Source organism: Agrilus planipennis, unplaced genomic scaffold (genome assembly GCF_000699045.2).
Source record: "Agrilus planipennis isolate EAB-ADULT unplaced genomic scaffold, Apla_2.0 scaffold134, whole genome shotgun sequence".
NCBI lineage: Eukaryota > Metazoa > Arthropoda > Insecta > Coleoptera > Buprestidae > Agrilus > Agrilus planipennis.
In genome coordinates, this window is record NW_020438860.1 from 710,802 (window position 1) to 734,955 (window position 24,154).

General features: G+C 31.9%; 3 protein-coding genes across 4 annotated transcripts; 2 read left to right on the forward strand and 1 right to left on the reverse strand.

The window, feature by feature from the left end:
* The first annotated feature begins 1,728 nt into the window (after positions 1 to 1,728).
* LOC108739089 (diuretic hormone class 2) lies at positions 1,729 to 17,936 on the forward strand. Of its 2 annotated transcripts, none has more exons than XM_025981655.1 (4): positions 1,729 to 1,841; positions 15,076 to 15,178; positions 15,278 to 15,385; positions 16,831 to 17,936. In XM_025981655.1, the coding sequence occupies exons 2-4, from the start codon at positions 15,084 to 15,086 to the stop codon at positions 16,964 to 16,966; spliced, it is 339 nt and encodes a 112-aa protein (XP_025837440.1). In that variant the 5' UTR covers positions 1,729 to 1,841; positions 15,076 to 15,083; the 3' UTR covers positions 16,967 to 17,936. The 2 variants fall into 2 exon arrangements, with proteins under 2 accessions (XP_025837440.1, XP_025837435.1); XM_025981650.1 differs by lacking the exon at positions 16,831 to 17,936 and adding an exon at positions 16,378 to 16,813 and having other exon boundaries at positions 1,736 to 1,841.
* Positions 17,937 to 17,972: 36 nt separating this feature from the next.
* Positions 17,973 to 21,764, reverse strand: LOC108739084 (cAMP-dependent protein kinase catalytic subunit). The gene has a single exon (XM_018472792.2). It carries the CDS (start codon positions 21,417 to 21,419, stop codon positions 20,358 to 20,360), a length of 1,062 nt encoding a protein of 353 aa, XP_018328294.1. The 5' UTR covers positions 21,420 to 21,764; the 3' UTR covers positions 17,973 to 20,357.
* Positions 21,765 to 22,053: 289 nt separating this feature from the next.
* On the forward strand, positions 22,054 to 24,065 carry LOC108738973 (nucleolin). The gene is made up of 3 exons (XM_018472606.2): positions 22,054 to 22,209; positions 22,491 to 22,639; positions 22,720 to 24,065. Exons 1-3 carry the CDS (start codon positions 22,184 to 22,186, stop codon positions 22,887 to 22,889), a joined length of 345 nt encoding a protein of 114 aa, XP_018328108.1. The 5' UTR covers positions 22,054 to 22,183; the 3' UTR covers positions 22,890 to 24,065.
* The last annotated feature ends 89 nt before the right edge of the window (positions 24,066 to 24,154 follow it).

Genomic DNA, 24,154 nt, shown 5'->3' on the forward strand with positions numbered 1-24,154 from the left:
AAACATAAGAAAAAATTAATAGACAAATGTTAATCGAAATTGTGAGTTAGATGTTTGTTATAAATATCGGGAAGATAACTAGTTAGATTGTGTTGGAAGATTACTCCCTTAAGTTTTACATACGATTAAATTGTAGTGGTGAAAAAACTAGTAACTAATAATAATAATAATAAAAGAAGTAAGACATTATTGAAGTTGATGGGCAAATAAAAGAAATTCCATCCACATCTTAGTAGGTACGTGGAGTTTAATTTTCCCATTTTAAAGAGTCATGAACGTTACTGTAAGCCTCAAGAAGGCATAATCCGTGTAGAAAACGACGTAAAATTTACATCTTCATGTACAGAGCAAAAGACAATATTCTTTTTACTGTTATTCGAAAAAGATAAAAGGAGTACGAGTGCCGATATATATACATGTAACATTTAGTGTACGTATTTATGTATGTGTCTATGTACCTAACTAACGTAAGTAAATTCCAATTCATTGTGTACCTACTTATAAAACTAAAATTAGAAATTGATAAAAGTCTGATGTGAAATTATTTTCACCGGACAGGCGGATAAACAAAATTAAAGTAAAATATAGGTATTTGATAATTGATTTTGGATTAATCGGGGAAAAAAAGGGGACTAACTAAGTAAAGCAAACTCAACGGCCTATCCCGGCGATTATAATTTAATAAAATCTGTAACGCATATTTGTTTAAAGCTTACGCAACTTTCGTGTATAAAACAACAGCTCTTTAATATCCTATATCAAACGGGCAATGTTTGTACATAAGTATCTATATAGCTATATAAATATACATGGATTTTGAGATACAGGGCAGAAACAACACCAGTCGGTTATATGCAACCCAACACACACATTACATAACCAGGTTGCATAAATTAGTCAGCTTCTGATGTTACCATCTTAAAAAAGGAGTAGAAAATTGAAAAACGCTCTTGTTTTTACAAAAAAACAACACAAATTACAGATTGCATCGAAAAATTATCTAGAGTGCAATTCAAAATATATATATATATGTATGTGTAATAGTCATTTGGGATCAATTTACAAAAGTGAAGCCATCTGGTATTTATCATTTAACCCTTATTCGAAAAGCCATCTATTTGTGACGAAAACCACACACACATGTACCATGTACACGCTTTCAATTAATTCATTTTACCGATACGATAGCTATTCGAATGCCTATAACGTTCTTCCATCTGTTTTCGCCCACTTTTTCACTATTTTCTCCATTAAATTAAGACCAATACGAAATATGCCCTAGACATCGATTAAATTACATCAATAGAAATAAGTAATTAATGTATGCCTACTGTCGCAATAAATTCAAAAACTATTTCAAAACAAAGTACCACAACTTACAACTCTTTTTAATCCTTCCTGATAAGACGTTTTCGTTACCTATGTTAAAAGATTCAGATTAAATTCGATTTTTGCATATTTAAAATGTACGTAAAATAAGGTCCTCGTTCATTAACCTCACGACAGATCAAAAAATAATAATAATAATTAATTAATAAAGGTAATAATTAAAGTTACATATCTGATTAATAAAAGACGGGGGTTAAAATGGTAAAATTCAGACCCTCTGTGTAGCAAAAGCAAACAGAACGTCTGCGCGTTGTAAGGCATAGGAGTTGGGGGAAAAGCTCACCTAATATGTACATTTTCACGCATACACATACACCGTAAAGCTTATATAAAAGGGAGCGCGAAATTCGCGTAGCTGCTTTTCGAAAAACTCCATCGAGGGTGCAAACCATAATACAACCCCCAAGAAAAGATTTGTGAATTATTTTGCCAGAAAAGAGTAAGAATACGTGGTGAGTTGATACTAGCAATAACGTTACTTTTTTTAACGGTAGATATTGCATGAAACCGAATAGCTAAATGTTTTTTAACTTTTTTTATCGGTCAGTAGAATAAAATAATTTTTTTAGTAAAAAAATTACAATCCAAGTTTTCTCACTATTAAAGAACAGAAATAATTTTCCCTCTAAATATTTTTACAAAACATTTTCATACTAAACGTACATACGTATTTATATAATAATAATAATAATAACAAATGTATTATAAAATAAGGAAATTTATCCCATTCCTGGCAGACAAGATGGTAATGCGTCTATCAAAAGTTAAGAGAAGACATTAGATCCTAATGTCTTTTCAAGGTTTCTATTAAAAGTGGTATCGTTCCCATCAGTTTCGAATTACATGCATACATTTAGTGTCGATTTGGTAGTGAAACTTTTTATTTTTGACAGTATTTTGGTTTCTATTACATGTACAGTCGTACATGGTTTTCAGCAATACATTAAATTTTGTAAAATTTCATCAAACTGCTGTAATCTGCTCTCTCATACTATTACAGTAAATATTTAATCAAAATATCGGATTGTGTCATAGTCTAGTTTCGATATTCAGGATGTTTTGGTTAATCAGAATTTTTAATTAGAAATCAGTAATTTAGGTGTACTCCAGTTGGAAAAGAGTAAGCGGGTTTAAGTGTCTCTATTCGGGTGTATAATTGGTTGCATATATATACATCATAAAGATGTCTCCGAAATTTCTGTATCCTCCCTAAAACTATACGAATCTATATGATATATAAAATATATGTATATAGGGGAGTAGGCATTAAATTTATACAATGATTCTTCGAATGGAAGTCAAAACCAACGGTTATGTTCTAATCTATAACGTACTATTGCAATCCTATGTATGTATTAGTTAAAACTGGTGCAATATGATTTCAATCTAAGACAGCGTTAGCGCTATAAACTGTGTTATTAAACTGGAAGATTAGTACCATCTAGCTCACTAACTCGACGTCAGTTTAAAGAAGGTCTTAATTGTTTATTATGTACTTACATTACAGCCGAAGAATGCACTTAGTTTACTCTCATCCTACAATATTTAATTTCACACGCCATTTTTAATAATGTCTTTCCCTTATTTTATACCTAGTAGTACATATACGCATACATACAACTTTAAAGGGCAAGATCATCATCATCATCATCATCAAACCTTTTTTAAAAACACATCCAAATGGTTCAAAACTAATGTTTATGTTTGACATTGTAATTCATACATTGATATTATTTCTAACTGATATTAAAATGATTACGTATTATGTAAAAAAAGTGACTCTTTTTGATAACAGAAACTAAAGACGTTTGAGTAATTACCAAGCCGGTGCCCGTTCGTAATTTAGTAGAAATTTACATGGAAAAGCTACTTGCTTGTTTTACTATGCAAGACGTCCTTTCGACATCGAAATTAAAAGGATCTTCGAGAATGTAATTATAATAAATTTTAATTTGTAAAACGTCAAAACTGATTTCATAAAGTCCAAAAATTTTACATTTTACTACGNAATTGTTCTATTTTTAACAAGTAAATAACTTGTGACTTTTTCAAATTACCTTTTCTACGTTTATTCATTCATACTATTTTACTCTAATTTATGATTAATTATAACAATATATGTAGGATCTGTGCATAATTAAGAGATTTATATTTACTTCAGATCAGCAAATAATCCAGTAATAAACTCATTGATAGTAAGAGGAGACGCTTCCTAAAATGTATTACAAATTAAATTACGATCAAATCGAGCTTGTACGAATTTCATTGTGTTCCTGTAGTAGTTTTTTACGGGCAATGCGTCTAACACCGTAAATTCAATTTATTGGGTCTTTGCGAAAATTGTCCGTTAACTGCTAAACTTAATTAATGGTATATGCAATATACATCTGAAACACCCCCTTTCTGTACCAAGAACAATGTAACGTATTCGACATTGTTACAATACACACATGCACCCTTTAGCAGTACTTATTTTATATACTTATGGCAAAACATTTCCACTTTTAAATAAAGACGAACTGCTTTTAAAGTTAAAATTAATTTCGGGAAGAGAGACGAAGTGTGGAAATGAAAAATTAAATATTTAAGGTTGTTGCCAGATAAACAGTTGTCAATAATTATATAAAAAGTAAAACGAAAATTGAAATTCCCTTTCCCTATAAAAATGGAGAACGTTACCCCCCCCACGTAACTTGCGGATATTCAAAACACGTATCTGTTTTTTAAAAATTACTTGTGGTAATTAGGGGCGAATGTCTTTTATTATTTACCTACATTTACATTGTATTTCTGGTATAGTACGAAATTAAATTTCTTCACACCCACCCCGCGGATCTTTATAATACAACAGCAATAAAAAATACTTTATGATCTCCGCTGTAATGAACGTACTGAAAATGCTTTAACACAGTAATTGTGCAAATGAAAAACAGAAAAAGTTCCAACTCATACGAAGAACACAAGAAAATCGATCTAATTGTAAAACATGCGTTTTCATATTTTTATATATCTACCTACTTGTATATTTAATATTTAAACAAGGTAACAAAGGTCCAACATGTTGTATGCAGATACGTGAACAGAAAAACGGCAGATCCGTAAACGTTTTTTGAAAGGCATCCCCGCAGAAATTTACATATAAAAAGGGCTACCTGACACCTATCCCAAATTTCAAAGAAGAAGAAAGCTCTTTTTCGTACGTATGTACCTGTGCATCACGTAAAATCGCTTATAGGCAGACGTATAGAAGAAAGATAGGTACGATAGATATAGAAAAGTATGATTTTTAATCTTTAAAACTAACTAACAATACTTAATTAATTTAACATCCATCATTTCTACAATTGTCAATATCAAAACTCGTTCTATATTAACTATTACTTATTATAACAAAAGTAGGACGCCCGAGAGGATAAATTTTTAAAAACTCTGTGATAATAAAGTGGGAAAAACTTTAATATTTTGTAAGTGAGGAAACCGATAGAAAATAGAGAAGAAAAGATGAAAATGCTTTTAGAACTAAACGTACGTGGTAAATATAATTTTCCAAACTTCTCGAACTGAACAAACTTTTCTTAATTATGACAACGGCCTATTTCAGACACGTAATTGTCGATTTCACACACGCAGAGCACGACGCTACTCTATAAAAATAAGAGAACAGACATAATTGTTTGTTCGTAACCAGAAGCATTAATTTTTCCACACCTATGTTTAAATCTTTAGATATTTCACGAAACTTTCCTTGATTTCGTTTATAGTGAACTCCTTCGTTTTAATGTTTGGCCATTTTCGTACTAACAAGTTCGTACTGACTCAAAACTTCCAGTACTTTCATTAACTAGTAGTTAATTATACATGCAAAAAAGATTACAAAGTTTGTAATCGTCGATTAAACTTCCTTAAAAGTAACTCGATGGATTGAATTTTTGTACGATTTCGTTCGCATAATTTCGGTGTCATTGACGTAAATCGATAAATTTTCACGATTAAATTATATTTTATCTGTGTAAACACAGTTAGAAATAATAATTAGTTGTCTAAGTACAATTAAACAGCAATTTGTAATATAGTATATAGACAACCCAACATGCAGCAAAAATTACAACTTTACAAATGTAATTACAAAGAAAATTAGAAAACGTTTTTTGTCATCAGAATACCTTTTTCAAATGAAACTCAATACTATCCTCAAAAAATACTTAATATTACTTAGAAATAATTAATTATTTAGTAATATTTTTAAAGACGTCTCCTTGTAAAATTGATTGAAAACCTTTACACATTTTTATTCAAACCTGGTAAATTAGCTTTTACTTAGTGCTTCAGTTAATTTTTGTTGTAAACTATTGTAGTAATTTCAAAAATTAAATGGTTACGAAGATTCACAAACGTTAACAGTAATCATCAATAATTTTTATTGAAAATTTTGGTGGAGGCGCCGGGACAATTTAATATAAACGTTATACTTTAGCTATAATTTCGGTTTCTTTGAAGTATATCGATGAATTTTCATAATTACATTATATTTTTTCTATTTAAACACAGTTAGAAATGATAATTATTTTTCTGCGTACAATTAAACTGCAATTTGTAATATAGTATATAGGCAACCCAACATCTAATAAATGTTACAACACCAATAAAATTGTCATTGTGGATGGTTAATTCTTGTTAACACGTCTCTGGTTAACACACAGAAAGTTCACCTCAAAAATTACCTACAGAAATTTCGAAATCCTTAGGCTAGAACAGGCTTAGCCTGTCCAGACGTAATAATATCCCTGATTACAGCTCTGGTTTACAACAATTAAAATAAAAGCAGACGGTTTATTACTAGGAAAAATGGGTTTTCCTACTACATACCTTAGTAACTTAACATTAGATATGTTATGTATTATAATTATTACTCTATATTCCATGCGCGCTGTTTACCGTCCAAGTTGTTCAAATTATATGTAAATAAGTACGAGAAGGGAAGCCCTTTACCCTTTTCCTCAGTTCAGTAGGTACACAAAAGAGCTACTAAAGGGCCCTTAAGTTACTAAAGCAAAGACAAGAAAATGACTTCTTCTTCCTACTCCTAAGTAACTAAATAGACTTTAGACATTATCATTACCAGATCGCAGGGCGAATAAAGTAGTTTTATTAATTGTTACTTGTAAACCTCTGGTCTGACTTAATGTAATAAAATTAATTGAATATAACACACATCTAAAAGTACATGAAACGCTAAAATATCGATAATAAAAACAAAAGATGTTGTAGTGTACACTTTTCATTCCCTGCTGACGCAAGTAATGTTTACCTGCATCAGAATGGGATAAAAGTCACTCGATGGCGTAGCATTTTGGTTTTGAGAGAGAAGTGATGGAAGCAAAGTTATAAAGAGCAAATATTTTCCAATTTTTGCATCTTGTTTTCTGTTTGCATTACGCGGAAAATAAGAAAATCATCTCGTTATCAAGCGATATACATATGGGGAACTGAACTAAATAAAACACTTAAACCCAAAATTCCACACACAGACGTTAAAAAAACTTACAACATCCTAAGTGTAAATGTGTCTAATCGTAAACCAAAAAGGAAATACGTATGTGGAAATTATTAACAGACTTTTCCTTTAGCAATAATTTTGTTTTCAAATGTGGCAATGTCCATGCATACTGAACGATTGCTAATACAAACGTACTCCCGAGATATTCCGAAATCAAATTATTTCCCAAATAGGTGTACTATACATATGTATTATAGTTATGTACATGTGAATGTACAATTGTAATTTGGTGCCGCAAGCTTAAAACCACAACCAACCCCCAAAACAACCTAACTAGTTATCTGCCCGACATTTACAGTAAATAACTCACGTCTGTACTAATTCATTCGTTCGATGGAAAATAATTTACATTTACAATATTCCAATAACAGCAGGTATGTAGTACCTACAAACGGAAACCATAATGACTTCTCACGTTAAATTAACAGTCGAAATTCAATTAACGTTTATCTACTACCTCTTTTTATGCTTTACTAAGGATCTATGCATAAAAGGGAATATCCTCGTCCGCTATTTTGGAGACAACAACAACGAATATTCTATCATGTGGGAACAGATCTAATTTGTGCATTTCCTTCGATTTATTAACTTAATACTTATTAGATAAATGCACAATTTAGATGTGTTACCACGTAATATGGGAGCATTGTATAATCGATGTTTTCCCCCATTTGATAAATAATCTAAAATAACGGACGAGAACATTCCCTTCTAAGGATCCTTAGTAAAACATAAGAAAAAATTAATAGACAAATGTTAATCGAAATTGTGAGTTAGATGTTTGTTATAAATATCGGGAAGATAACTAGTTAGATTGTGTTGGAAGATTACTCCCTTAAGTTTTACATACGATTAAATTGTAGTGGTGAAAAAACTAGTAACTAATAATAATAATAATAAAAGAAGTAAGACATTATTGAAGTTGATGGGCAAATAAAAGAAATTCCATCCACATCTTAGTAGGTACGTGGAGTTTAATTTTCCCATTTTAAAGAGTCATGAACGTTACTGTAAGCCTCAAGAAGGCATAATCCGTGTAGAAAACGACGTAAAATTTACATCTTCATGTACAGAGCAAAAGACAATATTCTTTTTACTGTTATTCGAAAAAGATAAAAGGAGTACGAGTGCCGATATATATACATGTAACATTTAGTGTACGTATTTATGTATGTGTCTATGTACCTAACTAACGTAAGTAAATTCCAATTCATTGTGTACCTACTTATAAAACTAAAATTAGAAATTGATAAAAGTCTGATGTGAAATTATTTTCACCGGACAGGCGGATAAACAAAATTAAAGTAAAATATAGGTATTTGATAATTGATTTTGGATTAATCGGGGAAAAAAAGGGGACTAACTAAGTAAAGCAAACTCAACGGCCTATCCCGGCGATTATAATTTAATAAAATCTGTAACGCATATTTGTTTAAAGCTTACGCAACTTTCGTGTATAAAACAACAGCTCTTTAATATCCTATATCAAACGGGCAATGTTTGTACATAAGTATCTATATAGCTATATAAATATACATGGATTTTGAGATACAGGGCAGAAACAACACCAGTCGGTTATATGCAACCCAACACACACATTACATAACCAGGTTGCATAAATTAGTCAGCTTCTGATGTTACCATCTTAAAAAAGGAGTAGAAAATTGAAAAACGCTCTTGTTTTTACAAAAAAACAACACAAATTACAGATTGCATCGAAAAATTATCTAGAGTGCAATTCAAAATATATATATATATGTATGTGTAATNTTTTACATTTTACTACGCCAACTGCCATGAATATGACTTAATTAATTGATAATTAAAAAAACAAGAAGACGGTGTTTCTCAAGATATTCGTAAATTCATTCATAAACACATTTAGTTCATCTGAAGATTAAAATATTTCTACAAGTTATGCCAAAACAAATCAAAACAGAAATACATATAAAACTTACTGCTGTAGGGATTATAAATCGATAACTAACACATTGACGTTTAAAGTTTTTCTTTAGCGTTACCCTTTTACTATCCAATATTTTATTTTATGATTAGTTAAGTTTTTTATTATATCTAAAACTGATCCAGCGGGAAATATTGCGATTTATTGGAGTTTTGCTGACAACCAGCACAAATCTCAATGGACTTGATATTGAACAATAACAAACGTTATTGTTACTATTATTGATACATACAGGGGCAGTTTCCCTTTAATAGAAAGCTTTGCCAAGAAATCTAATAGAATAAGGAAATGCCAAATAGGAAAGCCAATCGTATGCCATGTCACGTTTAATAACTAGATACCTACAATAAATGGATACAATGTCATTATATGTACGTAGAACGAAGATAGACCTCAGGTGGGGTCAAAGAGGACTTGAAGGCTGACCTTTCTGACTTACTGGTGCCGTGATGAGAATTATAACAGAGTTGCGTTAATAAATCTAGAGACGTCGCCCTTCTTATGATGTAAGCTGGTTCATTTTTCTCGCAGATAGGTGCTACCATTATAAAAGAAAAACAAAAAAAGGCAAACAGAAGAGAGCAGCTTTAATCGAAAGAAATGTGAAAATTTTTGAAAATCGGACAGGTATAATTAATCAAAAGCTCTACAATTTGTTTATTTTCAAAAATAGATAAACTGAATATTATTCCTAACCCATACATTTTCCTTATGTTTGCGTTTCGAATCATCGCCATCATCTAACTAACTGCTGTTCAAATCAAGATAATTGGCAAATACCGAATACCGAACGTGGTCCCGGTCCCTAGTCTCTAAATTCCATTGTATGATTATAAATTTATTATTTACTTTTCTTATTTAACCATGCATTGTATATTATGGTAGATGTATTTAAACAAAATGTTGCGTAGATTTGTGTGTGTTTCAAAAGTTATGTTAGCAACACATACCTATGTATATTCTTACCTCCCCTTTCCCTCTCCACCCCACACACAAACCCCTTCCCGTTCTCTTTATCCCAGTTTTGGTCGATTTCATGTATTTATTATGCATAATACTTCTTGTTTCGAAAGTCTCCTGGCTTCCCGACAATATCAAGCCGAAGTAGGTGAATATTTTATAAAGTGCCGTTACACACGTATCAGAATGGAAATTATAATGGTAATAATGTACAAACCTTTACCGTATAATTTTCTAACAAAAAAGAAAAAAAAAAAAACAATTTTTAATCGAACGGGCAAATGGATGTGAGTAATTAGGAGATGTGTTTTTTCACAGCAGACTAATAAAATTGACATTTTGGGAAAAGTCTGCTAACTGGATGCCGGCTACCAAAGGGCACATTACGTAACAAGCCATAAAAGTAAAAAGGAAGCAGGAAAAAATTGCCGAAAGCTATTACATCAACACTGCCACAATTTGAATCGTTCTTTTTCTCTAACGTACGTATTTACGTTGCAAAAAAGGAAAACACCTTTTGAAATATTATTTTCACCGTATGAACAAATGAACATTGAACAACTTGAATGTCCAAATTATTGTAGTATACCTAAAGCGTTAGTTCTGGTAAATGTACGGACGAGTGCGGTATTTAGGAATAAACGACCAAGCTGTATAGCGGCAAAACGTAAAATCGGAAGGATTATTCCTTAAACCCGCCCTGGACTGAAGTTTAAGGCCCTCGTTGTTGAATTGTTAACATTGGGTAAATTCCGAACCCAAATCCCACGGATTTAACTACTACAGTACATTTAAATAGTTTCCAAAACGGAAATTACCTACTCTAGGGAAAGTGAAAAACTATAAAAATTCTTTTCTCCTTAATGAGATTTAAATGATTCCTTCAAAATTTGTCGTTGGATAACTAATGATGTAATATTTCTGGATACATATGTAACATGGATGTACATGCAAGTATGCGCCAGGTTGCATATACGTATATATTCGACTTTGAAATCGAATTTAAAATCCGTATGTATACCAAATTTCATCGAAATCGTGAGTTTTTTTTAATTCTCGCGATTTTAAGAAAATTTGGTATCCAAAAGCTTGTAGGGATGATGAACCGATCTAGATAAATGCGATTCCGAACAAGGTAATGTAATTTAATATACGGATTTTTTTGAGTCGTGTTTAATTCAACTCGAGCCAAAAACAAAACTAGTCTGGTACATGCAACCCAACATACACCCTGTATGTATACCTATGTTGCATACGTGCTCATAGATAACCCGCGAGATTCTCTATAAACCTGATATTGATTTTACTTATTGTAAAACTAATAAAAATGAACAATATTTATTGGCCAGTTTCCTCTTGTTTTTCATTTGTTTGCTATTCGCTATTACCTATTACTATTATATGCATACATGTACGTTGCACAATATCGACTAGTGATCGGGTGATCCCCTATCACACGGTACGGTGAACTCCGTGAATAAATGACGCAAATTGATTTTGTGTAGGTACGTACCTACAACAATATTCAATTTTCCTCTGCCAATTCGCTCATTGTCGCGCAACGAACCAAAGGATTTGGATCTGAAGGAAAAATGATCTTCGAATGTTTGCATAATAACATTAAAAGAATGTCACGTCGTTTTTCCATCCACAAGAAAATTGTCTACTTGCAAAAAACAAAAATTGTCACTGCTTAACGGGACTTTTAAATAAGTTCAATATGTACTATGATAAGTGGACAAAATCGTAATTTATATAAATCATCCTTATTAATAAGCTAGGTAACAAATTGTTGTTCGCTGCATTTAACTAACGACTTTAAATTAAAGACAAAATTAGTAATTTAAATTCGAAATATCGATTGTATAAATGAAATTAAATGGAATGAAATATTACCATCTTAAACGAGAACTTTTTACCACTTGATATCGATTTTATAAACTGGTGGTGAATTCGCTCGTTTCTTCCGCTGTTTGCCCATTTTAAATTGTCTGTCTCTCAGTGATAGCAACGTTTATTAATAAGTGATTAATAATTGCTATTACCAACCCTTGTTAAAACAAATTATTTATGTTAAAAATAGGATAGGAAAAAAAATATCTACCAAACGAAAACGATATTGCGAGAATGTGACAATTGCACTTTAGTATACAATTCACTAACGCAAAATTCGAATAAAAAATCGAATTAAATTATATCTCAACAATATCACATTTCCTGCACATAATATAGAGTAGGCAGCAAAGAAACGCGAAACCTCTCTTTTTAAAAAATTGAATTTGCCCATCTCGAAGACCTGACAAATTCAATTTTTCAGAAAAGAGACATATAGAGAACAAGGAGGGTACAAAATGACAATCGCAAAAAAAACCAATAAAAAAGGGAACATACATACACACATAAGTTATCTCGTAATGTCCGGAATAATGTAACGTACAGAATACACACATTCAACCTTATTTAACAATGACAAATTTATTAATTTCAAACTGTGCAGTATTGTCCTTAAATTAAAAGGTTTTCCGAACGTTGTCTTTGAAATTGAACGTTCAAAAATTACCTCTCCTGCAACTGATCCGAGTTCATTAACGTTGCTGAAGCAATTAATCGCAACCAAGTGCAAAACTAGGTTTTTTTTTTGTTTTAAAAATACCACTCGTATTTTATCGTTTACGGAATATCAAAGAACCATTTGGGGATTTTGATGTCTCATTTGTTGGTTTTGGGCGCTGAAAATTTTTCAAAACAGTTTTTTTTTTTTAAATAACGACCGATAGATTTTTGTCATTCTAATGGCGTTTATATTAGAATGTTTCAGAGCTCGGCTATCGTTTCTACACCGTCAAATGTTTAACTTTTAGAGTAAAAACACTCTTTTTAATTGGCTCTTTCATATCGAGATATGTTCGGATTATTTTTATGTCCCTTATAAATATAACGGTTTATGATCTAAAAATCTACTATCATTTATGGGTTCACGAACCCTCCCTCGCCTCCCTATCCATCCTACTTAACGTGGACAAGATCGTAACAAAAAATCATTATCACCTTTACAATCCTGTTATTTTTTTCTCAAACTCGCACGGATTTGTTGAAACTAAATCGTTATCCTTTGACTCATATTCGGCAAAGAGACAAAGAAAATTCTCTTTGACCAGGGTAAAAAAATATTACAAGTGGTAAAACAAACAGAAAAACAAAAATGTACCGACAACGTTTCGCTTTCGCTCTCTCACTGTGCACGCGTTTACGCGTCTTTTACGTAAGATATCATTATTTCTAACGCAAATGCGTTCAACTATTTCAAGAGGTCCCATGAAGAAAACGAAAGTGCTACCACAAAGGTCGTAAACGTAATCCAGCCGGTAAAACCCTACTCTCTCTTTAACGCTTTAACAAAATCGCCAAAGCGGAGAGCAGCGGACCGAGATCTTTTCGAAGAGTTAATTGCAATGGGGTGACGATGGATCCTACTCTCCACAATTTCCACAAAATTTCGCTCCATCGCAATTTCCCCAGATGTTTCCAGCATACCTACTTACAACTCTCAACCGACACAAACGTCTTTATCATCAACAAAACAATTCAAATAACGACAACCTTCCTAAACAACAATTGTCTCTAAAATAACCAAATCATATCCTCTTTCTATCTTTCACATCCATCCTGGTATCTATTTGAGATCATACAATTGCATCCCTTCTCATTCTCTAGATATATATATATATATATATATGTACCTAACTAACGTAAGTAAANNATATATATATTTAATCGAAGATAATTAATACTAACGTGTACTTGACTAACTATCTTACTGATATATAGGAAGTATGTCAGTTCTGTTAATTCGCAAATTTATTTATGTATGGGAGATCAGTGCAAAGACTACTGCTTTCAAATTTAATTTCAAAAGCAAAGAGCGTCGCCACCCGCCCGCAGCCCCTCGTATTCAACAGACAACACTACTTACTGATGCACCGATAACGTCGGTTTAAGAAACAACATGAAAGGCCAACAACTTACTCGAATGCATGTGCCTGACTAATAACATGCTTGTAGATACAACTATGTAAATGTATGTTCTCCATGCCTCTAGTGCATGAATGTTTTTGAATGTCTAATTGAACCGATTTAATTAATAATACCCACTTGTAACACATAATTCGGATCAATCGCTAAACAATTTAAGATAACGCTCGGACGGGAAACACCTACATAATGCACGTATGTACGTATAATATTGCAAATGACCAATAAATAAATTAATGCCTTATTGTTCACATGTACACCTATTAAACGGCACTATCAGTCCAATTGCAGGCCTGTCTCTGGATGCATGATAAATGGCAACAAAAACCCATTACGTTTACGTCGGCGTTTGCAAAAGTAATTATAGCAATAATTAATGCCGATAGTGAAGGTCCTGCAGGGTAACAGGGCTATTCGTTCAAAGGGAAGTACAGTATCATAATGCAAAATAGAAAATCTCAACGTAAAATATCATGTAAAACAGGCAATTGATCATTAGCAACATTAAAATACCTTCAGTCAAATTGCAGTTTTGACAAGGAAAAAGTTGAAATAGTAATCAGTGGTTTATTTATCTAGGGCAAAGCCTAGTAGATTCTGTAAGCATATTCAGAGGTGGTCGATTTTATCGCTGTACATAAGCTGGCCGATAAATAAATCGTCAGATGCACGTGTACCTGTCATCTATGCAACTTAATGCAAATGTAATTCGTATACTACAATTTTGAATTAGAAAATAATTAATTAACAGGGATAATGAAAAATGGATTTCTTTAAAATCGTTTCGCATCCAACGTTCAACATTCAGCTACGGTAGAATCATAATCAAATTAGTATATCGCTCGATTTATTGCAAAGAAATAACGTTTCTTCTTTAATTATTTGAAAAAATTAAGAATTAACAAACAACAGGTGTTTTATGTCTACCCCAGTTAACATGTATAACGTTCCCTGACAAAGTTTGACTTTGATACAAAGCCGTTTTAATACGTCGGTTGTAAGCCCGCATGTATTTATTCCAGGCCAAAGAACCGAAAATAAATTCGAATTAAAGTATTGAATCCAAGTACCTAACTTCCCCCTTAAAACGCTTATAAGTATTCATAAAGTTTAATTCGATAGCAGAAATGTTATTCCGGTATGACGAAACGTCTGATTTGCTTTTCATTTACAGATAAAGAAATGTTTTCAAAAAGGAATATCTCATTTTTACCCCTACTAGTTGCTCTGGCCGTGGTACACTACATGACCCTAGCAGAAGGGGCACCACAACCAAGGTAAAACTGTTTGTCATTAATTTAATTGTAAGTTTTTCTCTCCGTTTAATAATTAATCAAGTAAAATATTTATAAAAGAATTTGCATTATTTTTTTCAGTCCTGAATTTTATTCGCCCCAATTGTCATTCGAAAGGAACCCTGAGTACTTATTACAAACCTTAGCTCGTCTTAGACAAGCCCTCGTTGCCGAAGAGGACTTAGAAAAGTAAGTCAAAATACTTTAAATGCCCAATTTTGATATTATTTGGCAATTGTGTTGGTATGCGAAGCTTTTTTTAAAAGACTCACATAAACAAATAAAAAGAAATAATACACTACAGACGACATAGCGAAACAAGCACCAATTAATGAAAGCCTCTTCTATCTGACAATTTAGGCATAATTGGATATTTTTGCTTCGACACCTAATGACGGAGTGAAACATGACCAAAACAAAACATCGACAACTGTATACTTAACGAGGTTTCGGATTTTATCTACATACTTATTAAACACAATCCTTTTTTATTACGACCAAGCATCACTTCTACGTATGGAATTTTGCAAATTGCGTGGAGTGTAAGACCAAATGAGATTAATAGTGTAAATAATAAACTTACCAAATTATTGACATTGTAGAGATACACTATCACGTTTAATAATTAATATTCCACAGCAATTACACCGTTCGGTACCGATATTATTCAATTTTTTGCATTCGCACGTGCTACATGAAAAATTAAAACTTTTTGACAGTTTGAATTTGTCAATGGTCTAATAGAGGATGGAGCCTAATGCGCCCTCTCTGAGAGAATAGCTAAACTAAAGAAGTTACTTCCTGAGTAAATTAAGCATAAAATACGATATTTAACTGTTCTTTTCAGTAATTATTAGCCAATATTATACTTAAATAATAAATAATACAGTAAGCAAGCACATTTCAAAAAAATTATTACATAATCAAAATTAAAGAAATTCTCTGAACAAAACAACAGTTATCTACAATTTTTGATGGTAGTGGCTACATAACAGCTTCTCGAAACTTTTTTAAATTTAAATATTTAGATTCTTGAATAAAATTTTTATTTTTTAAATATTAAAAGAGCAACGTGCTTTGTGTTTATGTTAATAATATACGCGATTGTCGCAATTGTTCGAGTGTTGTCCGCTTATACTGTTATACATCTAAACGCCTAGTGACTGACGAAAAACTTACAGTTTAATGCAAAAAAGAAGTGCCGCAATGGTAGATTTCGGGATGGACCGGGGCCGTTCTGGATTTTTAGAAGCTCAACATAGGCTTGCGTTTGATTATGCTAATTCACCGAGTGGACCAGGAAAGAAAAAAAGAGCAGTATTGGTGGCATAAGCAAGCCCTACCGTTAATTACGCAAACAGGAAACAATCCAACTGACAATCAATTTACACATTAATTACAAATTAATATATTACTTCTCTAACTATTATTTTATGAGTTTCATTTCTAACTAACAAAATAACAAATAACTTATTACCAATTTATTGGTAAAGGGATAAAATTCGAATAGAACATATCCTTTTACCTGATTGAGTCAAAAACAAAATTATGAATGAACAATAGCTGAAACCATTAAATGTTTCTCATTTAGATTGTCATGTTAACTATTAATAAGCAAAAGTGATTATGTTTAGCTCAAAAAGAGGACTCGATTTGGGCCTAAGTCGGGGCTACTCAGGATCGCAGGCGGCCAAACATCTTATGGGCTTAGCTGCAGCTAACTTCGCAGGTGGTCCGGGTAGAAGACGCCGCAACAATAACGAAGACTAAATACAACATCTCAATCATCTAATAAAGTAATTAATAACATTACTGTTAAGTAAAAAAAATCGTTTTGCACACCTTTAACTCAGTATCTTTTCTGCGGTTCCTATATTTATCTATAATGGGTACATATTACTGATATACGAAATAATATCAAAGACCACAATTACGTGTATCTAGTATCAAAGATAAAAGATTTAATACCTATAATATAACATCAATTAACTTCATTTACTAAGCAGCACTTTTTTTGTAGATAATTTCAAAATATCTATATTCTAATCGTAAATATTAAACCGTTTGCAAGATATTTTTCTCTACTGTTTATTTATGAATACAAATTGAAAATTCAAAAGCAAGAAAAAAACAAGTAATAGTAAACAGAAAATTACATGGCAAACTTGTTTTCTGTAGATCTCTATTTACATGCATCTATATTCTAGTTGTACAGCAGACAAAACTTTTTTTTATTAATAGGCTGGCTCCTAGTTATTTTGTTAATACAGCGGCAATATAAATTAAGTAATTAGTTTTATCTTTTTGATAATGATTGTGTTGCGACATTTCAAATTGTATAATAAAATATTATTGTTGTTTTAAAATCAAACAAGAATGTACAGCTGCACCAAATAATAAATGTTACGATTATATGTACTGGGACTCGTTTGTTTTTACTTACAATTAGGTACCGTTACAACAATTACAATCATTTAAATTGATAATTTTTTGTTGATAAATGATAAAAAAAATTGAACTCTACGTCTTATTATTTGTAAAAAGGGTGTTGTTAAAGAGACCAGCAGAAAATGTTTAAAAGCTAATTTTGCTAAACATGTTTACCTTGACTATACAGGTGGAAATTGCAAATGTAAACTCTAGCCATTGAAACCTCGCATTATGAATATGTATTTTATTATTTTTTTACCTACTAGCATCGCGCATAAATTTTAAAATACTTTAATAAGACTATCGAAAATAAATTAAAAAAAGAAAACTTTTAAGACCAGGCAAATACTTTTTTAAGTACTTTAATTATTTTAATACATTCTTCGACATGAACTAAAATACAAAAGCAAAAAACGAATAATAGGTCTAAAAATTTACAATAGCTAGCACATTCTGAAGTACCAATATACCTAGGAAGGGGCTGACAAAACAAAAAACTATGTACACTTGGAAACTTAAAAAGCACATAAATATTTATATAATAACTATTATTAATTCCGTCTACATGAATAAATACAGTTTAAGTAACGATCAAGCTACTAGTTTTTCTTTTGTTTTCATTATTTTCTATTCTATACGTTGGGGTGATATTAGTATTAAATATCCCATAGGAGGCAATCTTGTTTAAATTTAAATGTTTCGCATGTAAATAAGCTGTGAAAAAGCACACTCGAATTCAATAAAAATGAACCGTCCATACATAGGCAACCCAAATTACGCAAGTCGAGATTGCCGCTTATTATACATACGCAAATTTAATGAACATTTTATCTTTTTTTACAAGTAACAACAGATGCTTTTAATTGTCAAAACCCCCGAAATTTCGTAACGAACTAATTCCAAAACGACTGAAAAATAGGATACACCTTTTAATATATTATAATATCTATATCGAATGACAGTAACCATGTGAAGAATGTAGAATATTGGTGTTCAGGCATCACTTTTTTTCAATAAAAAAATGACAAAAACATCGGCAGATTTTAACAGCATCGTTTACAAAAAACACATCAATTATATATGAACATTAATAAAGTTTTTATTGATTAAGACAGTTTCTTGCAACATTTCTGCTTCTTTTCTGTATTCCACAATAACTATTGACAAAATACAAAGTAAGCTTAAAGTGCAAAAACGTTTATAAATTCAAATAATATAGTTCAAAGTTTTGGTCCCACGTTCTATCAAAACAATTTAAAGAACGTCTCTTCTACTTCTGATTTTCGATGAAGTCCTTGTAAGTCTTTTAAGGTGCAAATTTTAATTAAATCATTTGAAAAATAAACGTTGCAAGAAAATATCTACGAATAAATAATACCTTTTCCATGGTAATTCGCAGGTGTTCTTTTTTTACCAATACTGGCTTATTACTTACAAATACATTTATAAGTCACATTTGAATATAATCATTGCATTGGCAAATTGAACGAAATTAAGAAAAAAGAACCCATACTACAATAACTGTCACACATAATCTGTAAAAATTTATTTGTAGGGTCTGATGTATTTAACAGAACAACTTTCAACAAATTTATTTTAGATTGGCTATTGTTTGTAACAAAAAAACGCCAATCATTGATAACCGAACACCCTGTCAGTGTACCTTACAACACAGAATAATGTTTTAATGCTCAACTGACTTTTCTTTATTAAAAATTTTATTTGTTAAGGAAACAAAACGGTTGCACAATATACAATTTGTGCAGAAGTTAATATTCTACTTTTGAAGCATTTTCAGAAAAGAAGGTCACTAAACACATCAACGGTGTTGATGTCGTCAAAAATGAATTCGCAACATTCATTTAAAGTTAAATATATTTTATTTGGTACGCAGTAATTCTATAAGAATAAGAATAATAATAATAATTCATTATAATTAATAATAACAAAGTTGACTAGGGTTCTCTAATCTAATAGGTTACTTTAACCATATTTACATTTCAGAATAGCAATAAGTATATTGCACAGTTTAAAAACAAAGCAAACAATTCAAAATACTCCTGTATATTTTTGACCTTAACTTGTAAGAAAAAAATGTTTGACAACAACACAACTATACAGTAATATTATAGCATCAACACGATTAAGATGCCGATTTAGTGAGCTACTCAAAACACCACAGACTGCAGATATTGCAATGAATGCGAAGTACGCATTTTTGATCAGCTGCAAGCTGGGCTCTCCTGCTTGTTATAAGTTTTAATTACTTTAATAAAGTTACTTAAATCGACCCACGTGATTGTTTCGTCTCAAAAAAACAAATCAACTGGATAAAATAAATGAATATTTTTATAAGGCAACTTTTGTTTTAATCAAGCAATTAACAGACTGATATGACATAGGTACTTATTGGGTATATTTCAGTTATTTTCAATAAGTAGGTGCCTACATCAGTTCCTTTTGGTAAAAGCATACAAATGTCACACATACAGTGAAAATGTAATCACCAATTAATAAAATAAGGGTTTCCTACAACAACATGAAAAAGAAAAAACAAATAAAAGTAAGGTGGTACTTTCTGATGAACAGGGAGCCCCAGGTTCCTTTCAAAATGATATTAATAGTAAATCAAAGTATAACTGGAAGAGCCTTTTTGGACAGTTCACTCAACACGTTATTTTAAGTATATACTAAATAAATAGTGAGCTACTTACACTATAAAAGAAAATATTCAAAACTCGGCAAATTCCTTAGCACATTTCTCAGTTGAGGAGATACGAAGAGCTTCCTCTTCATAATCATCGAAATTACTAGTATCCCCGGGGCCCTTACAACGAGGTATGAATGGTGCCTCGATTTTCTTCTGAAATACAGCAATCCAATCGGTACTGGCGAACCATTTGTGCCCCTTTATATCATTAACACCGGCCTTCAAGTTGCCATATCGTTTGGTGAGATCCACTTGCAATAAGTTCCTAAGCAAGTCTTTTAAATCAGAGCCAAAGTGCGAAGGAAACCGGACTTTTCCGGATACAATTTTCTCATAAATTTGTATAGGTTGATCGGCAAAAAAGGGCGGATAACCGGCGGCCATTTCGTACACTAAAACGCCCAATGCCCACCAATCAACTGCTTTGTTATATCCTTTACTGAGAATAATTTCAGGTGCCAAATATTCGGGGGTGCCACACAACGTCCAGGTGCGTCCCTTAACCCTCTTAGCAAACCCAAAATCTGTGACTTTAAGATAACCCTGCGAGTCAATGAGAAGATTCTCAGGTTTCAGATCTCGATAAATCAGATCTAAATAGTGCAAATATTCAAAAGCTAGCACTATTTGAGCAGCGTAAAAACGAGAATGGGGCTCCGAAAATCGTCCCACTTTCCTTAAATGGGAAAACATCTCACCCCCTGGTACATATTCCAACACCATGTATAAATTTGAGTTGTCCTTAAAATGAAATCTGAGACTTACAAGGAATGGAAAGTTGATTGCTTGAAGAATTCTCTTTTCATTCAGGGTATGTTCCACTTGTTTCAATTTTACCACCTTCTGCTTATCAAGTATTTTCATTGCATAATATTCTTTTGTTGGTTTGTGTTGTACTATCATCACTCGACCAAAAGATCCAGTGCCTAGCGTTTTTATCCTGTCAAAATCGTCAAGAGCTGCAGTGTTTGTCGGGTTCTTTTTCCATTTTTCCTCAAAGTCTTCCTTGGCCTGGTCAAGAAACTCTTTCACACTTTCGGCGGAGTCAACTTTTTTGTTAGCCGTAGCGGCATTGTTGCCCATGGTTTGGACTTTTAAACCTTCCAGGGCTTCAGGTACGTTTGGTGCTCTTTCCGAAGCACTAAATAATTACGATTTAATCCAAATACACGGCTAGAACACTTGTTCTAAGTCAATATAATTCATTCACACCATTTCTTTTTTTGGCCACCTTTTGAACTAACCGATAACCCCTCGACCAACGAGCTCGTAGCTTCACTTTTCACTCCGGCAGGCTTTTACCTAATTTTTTTTCATATGAAACAAACTTAGAACGATAATAATAGACATGCATATAATTAAAATGGCTTCCCAACACCGAAGAACTTCCACTTCACCTCCCTCAAAGTCGAAACCGATTTGGGATATTTTAAGACTAATCTTAGCTAAACTTCGAAAGTTCAGCTTTTCCTTTATAGATGGCAATAATGTTTATTTGTACAACTGTGGCGCAATACTATCATTCCGGTACTTATAGTTTTTTTATAATTTATTTAAAAATCGATTGCCATTACTATTTGCATTTGTTGTAAATCAAGCATGCAAACATTTAATTATTACATAATTATATAATAATTATTATTCAGTGTCTCTATCCAGTTTCTATCTAACTCTCGTCATTGTCTCGTGTCCTGTCCGTTATAAATCGTCTATGCTCGTGTCTGTCAACTATCTATGGTGTCAACCAAGCGCCAAGCTGTGTGTAAATCGTTCTTTGCGTCCCTCTATAAACAACGACCTTTTTTTTAAGAAAAAAGTGTATCAAGAAGCAATCACTAGTTTCAAAAATGGCAGACAAAGTTTGTGAAAAACCGTAAGTAATTTTAACATTCTTATTTTGTATTGTATTCGTGAAAAGTTATATTCTTTGTTTTGGCGGTATGCTATCAAGATGGCGACAATGTGGCGTTTTTCTCTAAAAAAAGCCGGTAAAACGGTTAAATCAGAGCAGATGTATCTATTTAGTTGCTGTTGCTTTTTTCATTCGGAAACTCCAGTATTTGAAACTTTTCTTATGCTTAATTAAAGTACTCATTCAACGACGCATGTTCGATAACTTGATTAATAAAAAGAACACGTGTTGAATTCTTATAGACAAGAACAAATCAAGGAAAAACCTGTAGTCGAGGATAAGAAGGAAGAGGAGGTCAAAGAAGCAACCGACAAGAAAGTGGAAAACGAGGAGAACGGTGACATTGAAGAAGCACCGAAAAATGGTAAAGAAGACTCCAAAGACGATACTGGTAAGTGTATCTCTTTTTATTTTATTTTTTTCATGTTAAATCACGACAGTCGTACAATAAATAGTTTTGTTTTGATTCAGTTGTAGATCACAAAGAGGAAGAACAACCTGTTTCTTGTCCTGTCAAGAGAAAATCGGCAGGTGGTGGCGGCGATGGCCCCGAAGGTTCCTCCGCCGAGGAAGCAACCCCAGAAAAGAAGGCAAAACTCAGTGCAGCTGAGTCTACTGACAAACCAGAAGTTGCTGCCTAATATTAAAATAACTGACACAATAATTTAAAAAAGGAGCTATCTTGTTTCTTTTACTACAACAATATTAGCATTAATAAGGACAGCAACAGCTAAAACTAATTGTCACTATTCATCCCAATTTAATGTCTAATGTTCATAGTTTGCGGCAGGTTTGTGTTTTTAGTTTAGTTTAGTTTGTACTCATTTCTTTTTTATTTTTATATATCATTCACTGCGGTATTATTTAACATGACATTCATTTGTGCAGCTGCCAAACAGAGAACACTTGCAACTACTAACATTCCTATAAAACAGTAAAAGTTTATCAATATAATGTAATAAGATGCAAGATATCGTGCATTCTCTGTGTGTACTAACTTTAGTTACATTTTTAAGGTGCTCAAAACTAACAAATTCATTTTAAAAACAAAAGTACATTCACAATTTAGCAGAATCATTAAATACTTTTGACTTGAATGGCTCGGGTTGTTCATTAATAACTTACTCTGAAGTTAGTGCGCTCTTGAAATAGTGTTTAGATGTAAAAAGTTATGGTTTTATTGCCCTTAACTGCAGTACTTAATATGGTAATTGTAACTTGTGTTTATTTTATATATACTTGTGTTTGTGTTGGAGTTTTGAAAAATGAAATGTAAAAGTGATTTTGTAATCTCGTACGATGTTTTGGTTTTTTTTTACTATAAACAACTAACTGTTAAAAATAGAAAAGGAATCTCTGTTGCCATTACCTCATTAAGAATAAAATTGTAGAAATAAAACACAACTCACACACTATTTCCAAATATGTGTTCATAGTAGTCACACATTGATGGAGAATATTTTGTAAACCGTCTTTAAACTGAAATAAGTTATAAATTGCCAAATAAACCTGAACAGGTTTTTTTTCTATTTATAAATTAGTGATTTATTTTTGTAAGCATTTCTGATTGACCAGTGAAGTTCGACTCGTTTATTTTTTAATGAACGTGAATTTTTCAATATCGGTGGTTTTTACAGTAATTAAAATAGAAGAAGGAGGTTTCTGATTTATATACTGTCTCATGGTACAAATATTTTGTTTTGTAGCGTTTTTTGGCAATAAAAAAAACTAGTTCTGTGTCAACCCTAATGTAATAACTTCCTTGGTGTTCAAATGGTAGAATATGTAGCATTTCGTTCAATAAAAAGTTTTTGAAAGCCTTGGATTTCATTTGAACATAACTTAATTAATAAATAGTACAGATAAGTACTTTTTAATACATATTTTCGTAATGTGTATTTTTTAT